General features: G+C 49.3%; 8 protein-coding genes across 8 annotated transcripts; 4 read left to right on the top strand and 4 right to left on the bottom strand.

Annotated features, from left to right (window-relative positions):
- Positions 1 to 12: 12 nt before the first annotated feature.
- Positions 13 to 1,876, bottom strand: F9C07_2285736 (putative MFS transporter; the record flags this gene model as incomplete). Its single annotated transcript, XM_041294349.2, has 4 exons — positions 1,602 to 1,876; positions 1,200 to 1,473; positions 350 to 1,134; positions 13 to 270 (listed from the first exon to the last, which is right to left on the bottom strand). The coding sequence occupies exons 1-4, from the start codon at positions 1,800 to 1,802 to the stop codon at positions 13 to 15; spliced, it is 1,518 nt and encodes a 505-aa protein (XP_041149677.1). The 5' UTR covers positions 1,803 to 1,876.
- An 878-nt stretch (positions 1,877 to 2,754) lies between these two features.
- F9C07_2285735 (stress responsive A/B barrel domain protein) lies at positions 2,755 to 3,439 on the top strand (the record flags this gene model as incomplete). The annotated part of the gene is made up of 3 exons (XM_041294334.2): positions 2,755 to 2,923; positions 2,992 to 3,220; positions 3,292 to 3,439. The coding sequence occupies exons 1-3, from the start codon at positions 2,905 to 2,907 to the stop codon at positions 3,437 to 3,439; spliced, it is 396 nt and encodes a 131-aa protein (XP_041149678.1). The 5' UTR covers positions 2,755 to 2,904.
- Positions 3,440 to 3,606: 167 nt separating this feature from the next.
- F9C07_2285734 (uncharacterized protein) lies at positions 3,607 to 5,289 on the bottom strand. The gene is made up of 3 exons (XM_041294322.2): positions 4,895 to 5,289; positions 3,906 to 4,741; positions 3,607 to 3,829 (listed from the first exon to the last, which is right to left on the bottom strand). The coding sequence occupies exons 1-3, from the start codon at positions 5,184 to 5,186 to the stop codon at positions 3,671 to 3,673; spliced, it is 1,287 nt and encodes a 428-aa protein (XP_041149679.1). The 5' UTR covers positions 5,187 to 5,289; the 3' UTR covers positions 3,607 to 3,670.
- A 12-nt stretch (positions 5,290 to 5,301) lies between these two features.
- F9C07_2285733 (putative malate dehydrogenase) lies at positions 5,302 to 6,656 on the top strand. The gene is made up of 3 exons (XM_041294335.2): positions 5,302 to 5,411; positions 5,468 to 5,596; positions 5,668 to 6,656. The coding sequence occupies exons 1-3, from the start codon at positions 5,358 to 5,360 to the stop codon at positions 6,607 to 6,609; spliced, it is 1,125 nt and encodes a 374-aa protein (XP_041149680.2). The 5' UTR covers positions 5,302 to 5,357; the 3' UTR covers positions 6,610 to 6,656.
- Positions 6,657 to 6,978: 322 nt separating this feature from the next.
- Positions 6,979 to 8,208, top strand: F9C07_2285732 (putative fructose-bisphosphate aldolase; the record flags this gene model as incomplete). The annotated part of the gene is given in 3 exon segments (XM_071510777.1): positions 6,979 to 7,269; positions 7,323 to 7,924; positions 7,937 to 8,208. The coding sequence occupies 3 exon segments, from the start codon at positions 7,025 to 7,027 to the stop codon at positions 8,206 to 8,208; spliced, it is 1,119 nt and encodes a 372-aa protein (XP_071367622.1). The 5' UTR covers positions 6,979 to 7,024.
- Positions 8,209 to 8,432: 224 nt separating this feature from the next.
- Positions 8,433 to 11,623, top strand: F9C07_2167107 (uncharacterized protein). Its single transcript, XM_041294337.2, has 3 exons — positions 8,433 to 8,779; positions 8,840 to 9,762; positions 9,854 to 11,623. Exons 1-3 carry the CDS (start codon positions 8,616 to 8,618, stop codon positions 10,981 to 10,983), a joined length of 2,217 nt encoding a protein of 738 aa, XP_041149682.2. The 5' UTR covers positions 8,433 to 8,615; the 3' UTR covers positions 10,984 to 11,623.
- Positions 11,624 to 12,395, bottom strand: F9C07_2285730 (putative protease inhibitor). The gene is made up of 2 exons (XM_041294323.2): positions 12,191 to 12,395; positions 11,624 to 12,131 (listed from the first exon to the last, which is right to left on the bottom strand). Exons 1-2 carry the CDS (start codon positions 12,309 to 12,311, stop codon positions 11,731 to 11,733), a joined length of 522 nt encoding a protein of 173 aa, XP_041149683.1. The 5' UTR covers positions 12,312 to 12,395; the 3' UTR covers positions 11,624 to 11,730.
- F9C07_2285729 (uncharacterized protein) lies at positions 12,396 to 13,758 on the bottom strand. Its single transcript, XM_041287009.2, has one exon. The coding sequence runs from the start codon at positions 13,542 to 13,544 to the stop codon at positions 12,621 to 12,623; it is 924 nt and encodes a 307-aa protein (XP_041149684.1). The 5' UTR covers positions 13,545 to 13,758; the 3' UTR covers positions 12,396 to 12,620.
- Positions 13,759 to 13,898: the final 140 nt, after the last annotated feature.

The following is a 13,898-nucleotide window of genomic DNA, read 5'->3' as shown; positions in this document are numbered from 1 at the left end:
GGACTTCACCCCCTATGCAATGAAGCGGAAGTCTTCGCGACGGGTAGCACGCTCCTCCTCAGTAACCCCCGGCACCATAGCTTGACTTCCACCCTTCATTTCTTGTTCCACTGTTGTTTCTCCACGAGCGAGACGTTTGTTTGCACGAAGCAGAACTGTTCGCATAAACAATGTAAGGATAATGACTGCCAAGCTGAATGCAGCGTTTACCGACATAGCGAGGACATATCGCGGTGCCGAATCATCAGGGTATAGGTAGGAAGAGAAGATCTATGATTGTGGAAGCATGTTAGTTGGGAATTTTCTTACTTGGGAATCCATGGAAAGTTGGCACGAATAGTTGACTTACTTGAGAAAGATTGCCGACTGCATTAACGAAAGCTACAGCCGATGCACGTTTTATACGCGGCCGAAGCATTGTCTTTTGAACCCATGCAAGAAGTACGGCGTTTGACCCGTGGCCTCCTGCCACCATGGCAATCATCGCAAAGTATCTTGCACCGGTGTTTAATGTAGCAGCAGCGATGACGAATCCAACGATGGCTAGGGCAAGTGGCCAGATGATATGAAAGGAAGAGTTTTGAAGTCGGTCAGCCGACCAGTTGTTTCCTATCGAAATTAGCAGCGCCACGATATAGGGCGGGACGGTCAGTAGAAGCGTATTGACGCGGTTAAAACCTAACGTCTGAACGACGGACGGGAAGAAGTTGGACGTTGCGCTCGACACTTGTATACACAGGAAGGTCAGTGCAAATACGTATAACCGCCAGTCAGCCAAGGCACGCTTAAACCCGTAGCTCCAGCATCCATCATCTTCATCTACCTGACCGGCATCTGCAATAAGACGCCACTCAGCAACTGCGCGCTCGGTCGGACTAAGCCACCGAGTATTACTAGGCCAGTCAGGGAGAATGAACGCCGCACAAATGGCAATAAACACAGTAGCTGAGCCTTCTATGATGAAGATCCAGCGCCATGACTCGAGGCCACGTACTCCGTTCATGCCGCTCTCGATGCCGGCTGCGATGAGACCAGAAAAGGCACTTCCTAGCTGAGATCCGGAGAACAGAAATGCACTGCGTACACCCATCTCATCACGACGGTACCATGATGATATTAAGAACAACGCGCCGGCTGATATATGTCAATAGGTAAGAAATAATGGTAAGATAGGGGATTATTGGAAGTGGAGCACACACGATAGAATGCAGCTTCCACAAAGCCTAGAAGAAAACGGAGGGCATATAATCCACCGGCGTTGTGGGTCACACCAACTAGGGCCGAAAGCATACCCCAGATGGTCATAACACCTGGAAGGTACCAAGATGGACGCATCTGGGCTAGAAAGATGTTCGAAGGGAGTTGCATAAGCACGTAACCGGCGAATAGAATAGCCACTGCCGTAGCATATTGCTCGCTTGTCATGTTCAATGACTTGGCAATACCAGCTACTTTGGCCGCACCGATATTGTTCTGTAAACGGGGATTGCAATCGTTAGTTGGAAGCAAAGTGAAACTTCGAACGGGGGAACGAGTTGTGTCTTAAACAATAAGAATGGAGTATCATTAAGTATATTATTTAGCTATTCAGGAGCGCTCACCCGGTCAAGGTAGTTCATCACGAACATAATCCACACAGAGAGCAAGAGGCGGGCGTCGAGCTTACGCTTCAAGCTTTTCTCGGCGGCGGCAAACTCTTCTGCGCTCATTTGCTGCGCGGCAGCCACTCGGTTGCTCATCCCCTTCTCTGTAGGAACGGCTTCCTCATCATGTTGAAGCGAGTGTTTCACTTTGTCGGACATGATTTAGTACAGAATGGACTTGAGGGAAAGCAAATAATGAGAGAACTTCTTATAAGGAATGTGTCAGGAAGAACCCGTACGGACTGTGTCCAAAACAACCAGAAACTACGAGGCTTATATAGGTACGGTACGACTGATCCTTCCACTTTGCTATATGTACCCCATGCTTAGCAAAATGCGGGGAAGTCGAAGTACGGAGATGGGCATTACCTAGCTTCGTAAGCCTAGCCAGTCTGAAAAGGGATGTGAGTCCGTGATCGTCTGCTTGGTTGACGGCCGCTCGCAAGTTATGATATCGGCGTCTAACGGGGAAGGCTTGTAAGTTGCAACTCTTTGATGTTTGATCCACTAATAGAGGCAGAAGAATATTTGGACTACAACACGGGTTTATTCTCTACCCTTTCCTTCTCTAAGGTCATACTATGGCTCACTGCAGAAATGTGTTTAAATGCTAAATCAGCAAATATTCTCATTGGCTCCTTGCGGTACGCTCGATTTCGCCAAACAGATTTGAGTAAACCGTCTAGCAGTTGTATTGCCTCATGACCAAAGCACCATTTATACACTTGCACCCTGAAATACATGGCTTTCGAAAGGGTTTATGCGAGAGTCGACAGCTACATGCCATGGTATTGAGAGCTTGCGAAAGGGGTTACACGTATACAAGCCGGCACAGTTGTACGGATACTTCGGGGCTAAAAGCCAGCCTAATCACTAGTTTCTATCCGATTAACCTAATTTGTAACTTTATGCAATGCCTACAGGTGGTCATATGGGAAGGAACGTTGCCATGGCGGAACGGCGACGAACCGAAGCATTGCCGGGCTTAACCGCCATATCCCCCACGACGGCTACAGCCCGAGACACGCTGGGACCCAGTTATTAGCTAATGTACACTGCGCCGGAGACATATTCTTATACTTGATAGAGCCCATGTACAGTGAAATCTAGACAGTGATTCGCCGTCATCAATCTCTGCTTTGCCCTAACTTGCCAGAAGCTAGTTTCTTCAGCGCCGGACATTGTACCTAAGTCAATTTCTGAACACCGCATTCTGTCTGCGTTGCGCATCTGTACCTTGTTTATATCAAAAACGCGCAACATGACAATTGTTCACATGGGTAAGTCATACTACCATGTTGACTCTTCGCGAGAGACACTTGGTTCTCCTCTAACACTGTAATATCAGTGATGTTCAAGTTCCGTCCTGAGGTGACGCAGGAGCACAAGGACACATTTGTCCGAGAGCTCAAGAAGTTGAAAGAACTCGATTGTGTGAAAGGACACCGTCTAGTAGTTGGAGGGCCCTCTGTGACGGACCCTATTGAGAGAACTAAAGGCTTCGAAATTGCGCTTCTCAGCTTCCACGAGAATCTGGGAGAGCTGGAGAAATATCAAGCTAGCAAAGAGCATCATTGGTACGTGAGACCCTTTCAGAACGATGTAACGTTATTTGAGATATATTGCTTATTCAAATTCATGGCCACAGGGTCACCAGTACATACATGTTCCCCTATAAGGAGGACCTGGTGCGCTTTGATTTTGAAGTTGCTCCTGAAGATGAATATATGTGGCACTTCTTGCCTGTGAAGGGAATGAATGGGGCTAACGGCGTCAACGGTCATGAAACCCAGTGAGATGTGTTAAACATTCATGTTAATACTTAGATTTTGTGTGTTGAGCTACGCATTGGGTTGGCATATGTTACCTATACAGACAAACACTTCTTCGCATGCCATTAGGTGATTTTAATGTAAATGAATGGTAAAGTCACGTGGGCTCTCGACTTTTTGAGACAAAAGGTACATCGAAACTAGAAATCTATTCATCCTTCAAAGTAATTAAGGTTGAGATAATGTCTAATTGAGCTAAAATGGACTACGATAGTCACGGAAAGCACTAAGACGCTGTGCGCTGGCCAGAATCTTCTGCAGCAGAGTTCCATAGTCCCAACCGATAGCAGCCGCTGCCATGGCAGTCAAGCTGGCCTGGTCCTCGCGACCGGGACGGCCAGGGCCAGTCATGTTCTGTGTTTTAAAGATCACAGTCAGCCGTCATGCGTAATTCCATACGCAAAAACTGTGTTACTCCAGGGTGTCTTACCGGCTTCATGTTAATATCAAAAAGCGCAAACTCCGAGCCCTCCCGGAAACGTCGCACGTCAATCCGGATTGGCGCAGTTGCTCCAATGAGCTTAGCAACACCTTGGCATTCTTCCATTACCTTTCCATACGCTGGATCCTTCATCTCGTCGTTCGTCACAACTCGGGAGTTTGCCGTCACCGCGACAGACCCATTGTACGGAGCAATGCCGTCTGCATGGTTGAACCTTGTCACAGGCAGCATACTCCAGTGCTCAGGCCGTTCCGGTGATGGCGGCATAACCGTGATGGTAGCTTCCTCGCCAGATAAGTACTCTTCTACCATAATTAAAGGCGACTCCCCAAGAAGGGCCTCGATATGTTGCTTAAGCTGGGCGGGGCTATGACATAGCTTTACGCCGTGGCTTCCGCGTCCGCGAACAGGCTTGCCCACGACAGGGAAGCTCTTCATCGAACCGACAAACTCGTCAAGGTTATGAGAATCTGTCACTAACCATGACCGCGGCAGAGTGTAGCCGCCTAGTGAGCGGAGCTTATCGTTTAGGAAGGCCTTGTCGTCGCAGTTTTCTACCAGACCAGGCGGCTGGCCCACGACATATAGGTCCGAGGCATAGGGAGTTAATTTCTGAGATTGTTGCAGCGGATGTGAATCAAATAGGATCGTATTAGCCCATAGGTGTGTAGCGCCGTTGTTCACGGCGGAGACGATGCCTTCCTCTGTATCCGAGAAGCACCAGCCTTCGTGATTGAACACTTGTGGTGAAGGGTCCGGAGTCGTAATGTTGATACCCTTTGACTGCAGTGTGTAGGCGATATCTGCTCCCGAGTCTTGATAGCCTGCAGGAGTTGCATTAGCCTAGGAAGATCTTCGTTGCCCGTGCCAATCAAGATAATATTGGGTAAGAGCAAGAGAGGCAAAATAAGAAAAAATAAAATAAAAAAAGTCCAAGGGTAGCAAGAATCTACTGCAAGAAACAATCATGCACTCACCACCCGGTTTACGAGGTTTACGAACCCCGTTAATGACTGGAGGATCAATATCCTGGAATAGGACGGCCACTGTTGGGCGGTGGTTGCTGTAAAGTCGCCGGCTGACGATTCGTCCGAAGCGCTGTGGGTGCAGAGATCGCAGAGGTGTGGCACACTTAGCAGCCATATTTGATGAGAAGTTGATAGACCGATAATCAATCTCAATGACTGGTCCAAATTCGAGAAAGGGTAGGGAATGGTTCGGAATGTTTGCAATGACACCATCCAGGAAATTAATGAATCGGTGGATCATCGGCTAAGGTCCGACGGCAAAAATATGTGGAGTCGATTCGGCTTCGGTCCGCCACCGTCTACGGTCTTCCCCTCATATCCGAGTTCGCTACTTTTTACTTTCTCCTCAGTATATACCAATTCCTACTTATAGGATGCTACTTAAGCTCTTGAACCTGAACATAGTCAGGGCATGTTAACTCCAATCAGAAATCCCTACCTATACAACTACTGCACAATGGCCTCCGTAAGTTGTCCGAAGTTTCGGATGATCCGATATACTAACGTCTTTGGGCTACGAAGGCTCGCTACTATGCCGATCCCACAGCCGCTGGAAAGTTTGCCTCAGAGCTACTTGTGAAGGCGGGACTTTCTCCGGAAGATGCCAAGTCAATGGCCGATTGTTTGGTGATGGCGGATGTTCGGGGCGTGGTAAGTCCGACTACTGTGGCTCTTCGACTCTTTTCGCACCGTGACTCGTGGCACTGCTAACTATGCCATAGGATACTCATGGATTGGCTCGGCTACCTCAATACTTGGATCGTGTCAGCAATGGCCGCGTCAAGGCAAATCCAGAGTTCAAGCTGACCGAGAAGACACCCGTTGTGGCTCAACTAGACGGTGACAATGGCTTTGGCTTCGTGGTCGCCACCAGAGCAATGGAGGAAGCTGTGAAGCGTGCTGAAATATATGGCATTGGAATGGTTACTGTCAATCACTCGAACCATTTTGGCATGGCCGCCACCTATGTGATCCAGGCCCTGGAGAAGAACATGATCTCACTTGTTTTCACCAACTCCGCCAAGCAGATGCCTCCTTTTGGTGGTAAGGAGACTCTTCTGGGCATCTCACCCTTCGCGGCAGGTGCTCCTTCTAACAACGAGGTGCCTTACATCCTCGATATGGCGCCTTCAGTTGTCGCCAAGGGAAAGATTCGTCGCGCCGCCCGTCGTGGTGAATCCATCCCACTTGGCTGGGCCTTGGACGCGGACGGCAACCCAACCACCGATGCCAATATCGCCTTGAATGGAAGCATGGCGCCAATTGGTGGCCCCAAGGGCTCTGGCATTGCTATCCTGATGGATGTGATGTCAGGTGTCTTGACAGGCGCAGCCTTTGGTGGTGAAGTCGGAGACCAATACAAGGATACCAAGCCGCAAAATGTCGGTCATTGCTTCATTGCCATCAAGCCTGATATCTTCATGACCACGGATCAATTCAAGGCTCGTATGGACACTTTGGTACAACGTGTCCATGGTGTTACTCCCGCCCCGGGTTTCAATGAAGTGCTCTTCCCCGGAGAGCCGGAGCACCGTCTCGGCATGCAGCGTCGTAAGGAAGGGATTCCATATGCGGATGCTGAAAAGCAGATGTTCCTTGAGGCTGCTAAACAGTACGGTGTTTCTGAGCTTCCACTATCCGAAAGCCCTCTTTCCTTGTCCTGAGTCATTATTCTGTATATATAATAAAAATATACAAATATACCCGTTCTATATTAAACTAATGGAATATGACCTTCTACTGTGTCTTCTACTTTGTACCACAATAGACTTCAACCTAGTACACCAAGCCAGGCCTACACTGTGTAGCACATAATGTTATATTGAATCTCGACTAGTTGTAAGCGGATGGAATTGACAGATATTTCCATCGAAAGATCAGCATGCCCTATTGACGGACTGTCTAGACTTAGAAAATACAGCATGATATGCTATTTATTACTCATCACGACAAAAGCAGGATTATGGCTTCATTTGGTCCGACTCATGTTTCTCACAGTGGGTCAAGCCCGGTTGAAAACCGGGACCAGGAACCGGGCCGAAGCCGACGGGCATGAAGCGATAATCAACAAGCGAATATATGCCGCGGATGAGATATACAGTTCCCTGTATGCTAATATGTGATATAGGAAAGGTCTGTTTATTATTATTTCATGATTTCGCACGACTACCACCCTGCAATTGCTTCCCGGTACTCATAGTGCAATCACTTATAGGACTTTCCAACATGGGTAGCGATAACAGCACATACCCTGCCAGCAACTTAACTTGGCAGATTCTCAACCATGCCAATGAGAACAATTACGCCGTGGGTGCATATAATTGGTAAGTGAAGTCATCTACGCATAGCTACAATACCAGGTCTAACACGCATCCAGCTACAACAATGACGGAATAATGGCCGTGATTCGCGCTGCCGAGCGCAAGCGTTCACCTGCCATCATCCAACTATTTCCCTGGACCATGTATTTCCAAGGGCCGGAGTTCATTCGCTACGTTGTAAGAGCTGCACATGCGGCCGCCGTGCCAATCGCAGTTCACCTAGACCACTGCATCAAGTCAGAGGATGTGGAACTGGCTCTTTCCCTGCCTTTGGATTCCATCATGGTGGATGCCTCTACGCTCGACGAAGAGGCCAATATCCGCTACTGCAAAGAGATTGTAGATCGGGCAGGGGCTCTCAACATCACTATCGAAGCGGAAATGGGCCGTATTGAGGGCGGCGAGGATGGGTTGCCAACTGTGGACATGGAAGCTGTTATGACCCGTCCTGAAGACGCTGAGACGTTTGTGCGTCGGACCGGCGTCCATTTCCTTGCTCCTTCTTTTGGGAATATTCATGGTGGTTATCCGGCTGGCGGGGCAGAGAAAGCATGGGATCTTGAGCGGTATGTACAGAACTACTTCTTTCTCAGAAGACCTCTTGCAATCTATGCTTTGGAACTTTTCCACATACATGCAGATCGGCTAACCTTCGTCTGGTGTGATTCCAGTCTTGCGGCCATTGGGAAGCTAGTTTCAGGAATTACACCACTCGCCCTTCATGGGACACATCCGGTATCTGACGAGCTTTTCCAACGGACGATTACATGTGGTGTGCGGAAGATTAATCTTAACCGCACCGTGCGCGATGACTACACGGACTTTGTGGCTAAAAAGGCTGGTTCACTTGAGTTGACGGCCCTCAAGGTTCAGGCTGTTGAGATCTACGCTAAGTCGATTGAAAGGATGATGGATATTCTGGGATCGTCGGGACGCTATTAGCTCTGGGATGCAGTAGACAATATACTCCACTGCTAAGAGGGTCGAATGATCATGCGACATTATATATATATATACTTTCAAGTTCTGACTAAATCCCTTTCAGAAAAGCAACTTTTGACAGACGATCAAAAGGCATTATTATTCCAGTATTCGTCCTTGTAGGATAAGAACCTTCATCTGAAAATGGGTACTGTCATAAAATATGAACAGTTGGTAGTATTTGATGTAGTGTATGTTAAAAAATAGGCGCACGGGATTTAGCCGAACACCGTGCCGCCGGAGACGCGGTCCGATATCATCGGAGCGGTAACCGATAACTCCAGTTGAATCTCATCATGTTCCCATCGAATGTATTGTTAGACAATCTATGATCCTCATGCTACAGGTATCTTGCTCGTTGACTCCACATGTCTGCTTCATTCAATTCGCCCCTCCGACGCCGTCCACTAGCATGTATGCGATGCCGGCGGCGAAAAGTCCGGTGCGACGGAGGCACACCCGCGTGTTCGAACTGCGCCCGAGCCGGAGTGGAATGTTTCGAAGGAACTCCCGGATCAGCGGTCTCTAAGAGGTAAGATCACTACTGGACTCGAACTTGGCATAACGTCTCAGGTGTGCTTATTTTCCATAGTCGACTGCAGTATCTGGAGAATCGCGTGCGAGAACTGGAGGCCCGCGAAGAGACCGAGACGTCGGCAAATATCCGAGCACAGTCGACACCATGGCGCCAAGAACAGCACCACCACGCCTCTCCCACACGTCTCCCACAACAGGGTGTCCACTCCCTAGGTCCTACGAGGACTATTCATCCGGTTGATGTTCAGTCACCTCTGAGTCGGACGGCACAAACAGACGATACGTCTGGGGCCTCCCCGGCGGTCTCGTCCTCTAGTCGAATCACTCGAGACCAACCGCTGGCCCACGAAGTGGGATTACTCTCTTTGACCAACGCCAGCGATCCCAAGTATTTGGGTCCATCATCCGGAGTCACTTTTGCTCGTCTGATCTATGAGAGCGTACCCCAATCGCAAGGACTGCCATTGGCCTACTCGCGACAGAATGATCAGGATCAAGGGCTAAACGACCCGGGTCAGGGTCCTGTGCTATGCGAAGCCTTGCAGGTCGACCTGCCTTCCATGGCAGAGTGTCAGCAGTATGCCGAGATGTATTTTGCTGCGTCGACATTCTACCCTTTCATATCCCAGGATGTTTTCTATACCCTTCTCGGGCAGGTGTTTCACCTCAGCAAGACGTCGACCTGGGAGAGTAGACTCCCAGTGAAGCTAGCGCTGGCTCAGGTATTCCTGGTCCTTTCTCTCGGTGCAAGGTCTCTTGAAATCAAGCTATCTGGAACCTTTGGCTCTCGGGAGTTATTTACGACTGGGATGTCTTACGGCACGCAGATCAAGCTTCATGATAGCATTGAGGGAGTGCAGATTCTGTTGCTACTGGTGCAACATAGCTTTTATAGCCCGGAGGGCCTTAATGCGTGGTATCTATTGCATACTATACTCGCAAGCTGTCTTGACCTTGGCCTACAACGCCGTGATAATAGTGAGTTACTCTTCACGTCCTAGAACCTTTCACTTGGGCCGAGCTACTCCGTTTCAAAGGGTTCGACGAACAGTAACTAACATAACCATAGGTAGTAAGGAGAATGAGTCTCCCTACCAGCGCAATATACGGCATCTGCGAAGTGCGATCTTCTGGTCAGCATACTCCATGGATCGAACCCTGACTACGATACTCGGTCGCCCACTCACATTGCGAGATGAAGCGATTGATAGGGAGTTCCCTGGATTCGACAGCAACGATGAAGTCGAAGAAGCGGCCACATACTGGGATCGGAATCCTAACTCTCAAGAAGCAGCACCGATCTCGGGAAGGGCCCCAACCTCGTACATTGCCTGCATCTACTCACTGCGCTTTGACCGGATTGTCGCAGAGATTAAGCTAATGCTGTACCGAGTATCCCGGTCACCTAGTCGGTTTCCTTGGCCGGCAGACGTAGGTGCATGGCAACGGGAAGCACAAAGAGCTTGCGTTGCTCTACTGCAAGAGGTGCAAGATCAACAACCGGGCCGTCTGCAGAGTGGTTCCAGCCCGCTATCTGGGGTTGCCGTTCAACGACTGGAACTCAAATATCACCAATGCATTATGCTTCTCTATCGTCCGAGTCCGCAGATGCCTCGTCCAAGCCTAGATGCCGTCCAAGAGTGCTTCACCAGCGCCATGGAGATTATCGCCATCTATGCTGACCTGCATCGATTTTTGAATATGGAATGCTCATGGCTGTCCGCGCATTCTATATTCGTGGCTTCAATTACAGTGCTTTATTGCGTCTGGACATACCCGGTGGTCCGCGGCACGACACCAATGGATGTTTGTCTAAAGCGAGCGGAATTAGCACTCCAGTTGCTCTCATTCCTGGGACAGACGTGGACTGTGGCGCAAGAGGCCGGCCAGAAGTTAGCGAAGCTGATTAAATCTACAAGTGAGGCATACGATGTTTTGGCCGGCGCTCCTGTTGATCCTCAATCACTCGATAATAATGTCTGGACTGGTAATGATTCGACGGGATTCGCGCAAAGACCAAACGCAGACAGAACGTATTCGAACCAAGAGGGGTCTGCTACGAACGCACCACCTGCTGATGGGAAGAGCTTTCTAATCGATGAGCTTGGAATCCTGCGCGATCTTTTTGATCTCGGGTGGTTAGATGACGTGCCCGATGGGAACCAATCATTCTTTGGACTTCAGACGGATATGGCATGAGCACTTGGTTGTGCGCATTATCTCTTATTTAGTACGTCTGTCAATAGGTCGCGTCATAATACTCCCAAGTGACTCGCGTTCGATAATTCTCGTGAGCGTGCCACATGCGGAGCTGTGTTGGCCTTTGGCTGCGGTCTCATTCACCTTTCGGAGATGCGTTCGCTTCCGTCTACAAGTTGATTGAATCAGATCTGGCTACGGCTCTAGAAATATTTTGATTGGTTTCGTCATATCTGATGTTAGCCCAAAGCGCAGAAACCTGAGTCTCCCATCGACGGTTCTACACTCAGACAAACGCGCAGCTAGCCTTGAGCTGATTGTCCGATACACCCTGCCCGACTAGCGGGTATCTGTGAATGAAGCCTCGCAGACATATTGGCTCCAAACCATGAAACACTTCCAAGTGGAGCTTGGATCGGGCATATTTACACCGATAAAACATTGTTCATCGTCCCTAGCTAGTAGTCCCGCAACGAACATACCCTGCGGAATGAATGTGCGACCTTTCCAGCATGTCAGACATTCTAAAGAAGACCAAGCTATCACAATACCTACCTATCGTCATTCTGGTTGCCGGTGGTGGTGAATACTACTGGCGGAGAGTTCCAAAGTATGCATGGAACGTGCAGATTTTTCTATTTATCTTTAAGATCTTTATGATTAGATGATGAGTAATGAGCATCAATTAGCATTAAGCCACATTAGCCAAGCAACCATTAACAACCAAACCCATGGATAGAACCTCCACTAATTACTCGTAAAATAATTAACCGCCAAGACCTTACCAAGCCCAATCTCCTTCTCCCACGCATCAAGATCATACCGCATGCGATACCAATTACTCAAGTTCTGGCCATTCGGCGGCGCATACCTCTTCCCATCAAACCCCTCGGGCTGCTCATACAGAAAGAAGATATACCGGTGCGGCGAACTACCCGGCGGCGGCGCGGGTCCGATATAGTTCGCGACAAACGGCTCAGTGACTTCCAGCTGGCCGTTTCTGGCTTTGAGTCCCGGTTGGATCCAGTGGAGGATTGGTCCCAGCACGCCGAAGGAGGGGAATGGGGCGTCGATGTCAAGACTAACGACCATGTACGTTGCTGATGGGGAGGCGGCGTCGAAGGAGAGTGTGGGGTGGGATTGAGCCTCTGGTTTTTGTATTGTTAGTTTTGTATTAGGGTTTGTCTGGGTAGTGGGTTAAGTGTACCTGCTTTAGGAATGTATTGTCCTGGTTTTACATCTGCGTGAGGCCCTACTGTCATGCCAAGAATCTTGGTAGGGTCCTCGATTAGGGCGAGTGCGGCTTTGACGCTTCGGTTCTCAGGCATGGTGGAAATAGATGACAGATCTTGAAGCTCCTAAAGTGGGACAAAGCTTGGCGACAAGGGTTATGTATATGAAAAGAAGAATGATGGAGACGCCATGGAACAGCCAAGTGTAGGGCATGCATCGGAGGTAAGATCACCGTTAAGTCCATCAAGCTGGCCGGAGATAAGATCTGTGGAGGCCTAAGTCCGAGTGCCTTTTTACAGCTCGTCACAGTGCACACTGCTTGTCTATATGATTTTCCCGAGCATATTCACAATTCAATTCGAAGGTCTATACAAAGTAAGATATGTACATGTACTAAATCGAAGTCATTGCCCGGGCTGGTCAATCCTATAGATGACCTTAGCTGTATTCAACCAGGCCTCATATTCTACCACTTCCGCTGTCGTATCATAGTGATAATGTCCACCCATTCCATGCGTCGAGAAACAATGCGTGTGTTCCATCCGTAAATCCCAACTCTCGGAGTCCACCGAGTGGAAGACTGTGAGGCAGATCAACGGCGCCGACGAGTCATAATACTTAAACCATTCGTGGTCGGGACCGGGACAAGGATCGGGACTGAAGTCCGTCATGACATGGAGTTTGGTCGTTCCACTACGAACAAGAAAGATGCCGCCAAGGCTGATGGGTCGCTCGCCGTATTCTGCTTTCAGAGCGTCTTGGATCGCTTCCGTGAAGTTCATGTCGCCTGTCCGGTGCTTCACCCGAATATGAATGACATCTCCCGGAAGGCCGTCCGAAGCAAACAGGTTGGCCATTAGGCCGAAGTCTTTGGAGTCGTCGGGAACCTTATCCAGATGACATTGTCCCTCTTCATTGACCTTTGCGTAGTGCGTCTCGTTCTGCCACTCGCCGTCCTGCCCGCGGGCCAGATTCGGCATGAGTTCGGAATTCTGTCCGATTACGTGAAATGGACCCGCCGCTGCGCCTAAAACAAAGCTTTGCTGCCGCATTTCGATCATTTTCATTATACTGGGTAGCGAATACTTTTTGTCCAGGCGGGGAGAGGGCCGTAGGTGTGGAGGCCCACCGACGTCGCCAATGCGTTCGTTGCCACAGAGGCCTTCGCCAGCTAGATGGAAGGGTGGCTGACGCAGATCGGGACAGGGAACAACATTGGCGGCGACATGACCGAAGTGCCTGCTCAGTCGCTCACCAATGACTTGGCTCAACTCGGAGAGAGGAGGCGGGTCGAGTTCTAAAATTTTAACTGGAAGATTGGTATTCATTTCGTTGGGTGTGAGTTGGATTGGTGAGCCTTGAGCATTTACAAAGGAGGTGAAAGATGTCGAAAAGATGGCGGTTATACTCCGTTAGTATCGGAAAACCCCGCACGCTGCTTTCCCTACGTAGGCCTAGCGCCTGAGTCTAGCGCTATGTGTATTATAAGTGGCGAGTCCTTTCGCCTAGATATATATGACTGAACTTGACCAGGGCATACTTATGCTGGTGAATTCCGTGTCCATGAAGGTTATTAGTCGCTATAGGTACGGCGGACTAATCTGGCAAAAACATAATCTAGAGATTCTATGCGAGAATGGGTCCCTCGTACCTCTTCAGGAGTCACCCTGGCGTCCAAGAAG

Source organism: Aspergillus flavus, chromosome 6 (assembly GCF_009017415.1).
Source record: "Aspergillus flavus chromosome 6, complete sequence".
Lineage (NCBI taxonomy): Eukaryota > Fungi > Ascomycota > Eurotiomycetes > Eurotiales > Aspergillaceae > Aspergillus > Aspergillus flavus.
The sequence above is the reverse complement of the archived record's forward strand: the minus strand, read 5'-3'. Positions and strand labels throughout refer to the sequence as shown.